Source organism: Argentina silus, assembly GCF_951799395.1.
Source record: "Argentina silus genome assembly, chromosome: 7".
NCBI classification, from domain to species: domain Eukaryota; kingdom Metazoa; phylum Chordata; class Actinopteri; order Argentiniformes; family Argentinidae; genus Argentina; species Argentina silus.
Genome location: NC_139661.1, coordinates 17,539,704 through 17,542,203, shown reverse-complemented (window position 1 = coordinate 17,542,203; position 2,500 = coordinate 17,539,704). Strand labels below are relative to the sequence as shown.

At 49.2% G+C, this 2,500-nt stretch overlaps 1 protein-coding gene across 1 annotated transcript in view; it reads left to right on the top strand.

The window, feature by feature from the left end:
- Positions 1-2,500, top strand: part of cemip2 (cell migration inducing hyaluronidase 2) — a 22,255-nt gene that overhangs the window by 7,231 nt on the left and 12,524 nt on the right. Inside the window, 2 exon segments of the mRNA XM_083673974.1 lie at positions 881-1,050; positions 2,252-2,440. Of these exon segments, the coding sequence (XP_083530100.1) occupies positions 881-1,050; positions 2,252-2,440 (359 nt within the window).

The window sequence follows — 2,500 nt, the reverse complement described above, 5'->3', positions numbered from 1 at the left end:
GGTTATGACATTATCTATGGATTAGTAGTACAGTAGCTGTAACTCTGTCATGTTTTGGCTATATTAGAGAGTTGTATTCCTTGTTGTAGACGTAGATGTGAGACTCAACAGTGACTTCATATGCTAACAAGCATTAGTTATGAATATTGTTAGAAACAGCCGGGGCAACGTTACGAGCAGTAGCAGCAGTAACTGTTCTCCACTAGGCTGTTCAACTCCTAAATCAACTCCTTTTAGTGTGTGGAAATGTGGAGTACTGTGAGGAGGGGCGGTGAGTCATTGGTTGGTTTCACTCTCAGCTCTGCCAACCAGTAAACACAGAACCGAGCCAGGACGACAACTGGGAGTAGACTGAGGCCAATCACTGGCCAGAGACAGACTAGAGATCACCACAATGATGAGCTGTTAGGGTTTAGTGATGAGCTATTGATGAGCCAGCATTGACGTAGCGATGTGTGTGAGAGTTGACATTGGTCCATTGAGACTTAATGAACCCTCTCAAGTTCTGCTCTTCTGGTGGGTTAGAAAGCTAAGGATGGTGTCCGGAGGTTTCTACTTGGAGATGTGGTAGACTCATTGTATGCCTCTCTCTCTCTCTTTCTCTCACCCTTCCTCCCTCACCTCTCTATCTCTCTCTCTCTCTCTTTCTCTCTCACCCTTCCTCCCTCACCTCTCTATCTCTCTCTCTCTTTCTCTCACCCTTCCTCCCTCATCTCTCTCTTTCTCTCACCCTTCCTCCCTCATCTCTCTCTCTCTCTCACCCTTCCTCCCTCATCTCTCTCTCTCTCTCACCCTTCCTCCCTCATCTCTCTCTCTCTCTTTCTCTCTCTCTCACCCTCCCTCCCTCATCTCTCTCTCTCCCCCCCCCCCCCCTCTCCAGGCAGGCCTGGGCCCTGGTGGCTGTGGTGGGTGGAGGGAACGTGTCGTGTTCCGAGGAGGTGCGGGAGCATGAGAACCATGACACGGGCGGCAGGGCGCTGGCCCAGAGGAACTTCACCACCGTGGACGGTGTCCGCTTCTCCGTCACCGCCTACAGCGAGTGGAGGAACGGTAGGGCACCGCAAACACGCTAACGTTAACACAACACAGGAATAACCTTAGATTCTTATGACTGGTGATCATCACACAGTAGTCATCGAGTGTCGTGTAACACAAGGCAAAGTGTGTGTGTGTGTGTGTGTGTGTGTGTGTGTGTGTGTGTGTGTGTGCGTGCATGTGCGCGTGTGTGTCCGTGTATGTCTGTCTGTGTGTGTTTCCGGTGTGTGTATGTGGTTGGTTCTTTGGTCATATTACCGGTTGGCCTGCATAGCTGGTTAATAGACCCAGGTGGTCTGTTCTTGCAGACTACTCTCCCTGACAGGTGGAGGTGGAGGGAAATAGGGAGAGGGAAGGGAGGGCGGGGAGGGGAGGGGAGGGGTTAGGGGTCAGGTTTTCTTTGTGTTTGTAGACTAGGACATGAAAGGCATTCCTCAGTGTGTGTCTGCAGGGTAGGGTAGGGTAGGGTAGGCCCGTGTATGTGTGGGCCCCTGTGTGTGTGCGTCTGTGTGTGTGCGCCTGTGTGTGTGTGTGCATGTGTGTGTGTGTGTGTGTGTGTGTGTGTGTGTGTGTGTGTGTGTGTGCGCCTGTGTGTGTATGTGTGTGTGTGTGTGTGTGTGTGTGTGCCCTCAGGGTGCGGCAGCAGGCTAGCAGCACATCCTGTCTCTTAGCTGCCCTTTTTGTCTGCCTACACACACACACAGACATGCCCATCTGTCAGGGCCATAGTGGCAGTTAACACATTTTCATGGGGCTAGAGAGCTCACAAGAACAGGTTTTATTTATTCAAAGCTTGAAATATACATATAACTCACTAAGATCGATGGATAAGACACAGTACATGTATTGATATGAATGAAGAAAGTGCATTGGGATCCTCTCTCTCATTAGTTTTTGTACCCTGTAGCCTGCATCATCACAGACTCTTCTCTCCACTGTAGATTTTACTGTTACTCTAAATAACAATTAAAAAAATATAAATAAAAAAAGTAATCCTTCCTTTTTCAGCATTATGACTGCCCCTGGCCCCTGGTCCGAGCATATATTTTTTTCTTATGATGACAGATGTATAGATGATTCACTTATTTTAGACAAATGTACTTGTTGTGAGTCGCTTTGGATAAAGGCGTCTGCTAAATGTCAAACATGTAAATGTAAATGTAATTTTAACAATTAAGTCTTGAACCTTCTCCCGCCTCCTCCCCTGCTCTTCCAGGTTTTCCCATCTCAGGGTTCCAGGTGGATGCAGTGGACCAGGTGCTCCTCAACCTGCAGGATGAAGTGCCTACCTGGCAACCCGGGGAGCAGGTGGTGGTTGCCAGTACTGACTACTCCATGCACCAGACAGAGGAGTTCACCCTCCTCCCCTGCCCTGAGTGTACCAGCAAACAGGTCCGAATCCAAGGTAAGAGAGATCTGTGTGATCTGTGTGTGTGTGTGTGTGTGTGTGTGTATGTGTGTGTGT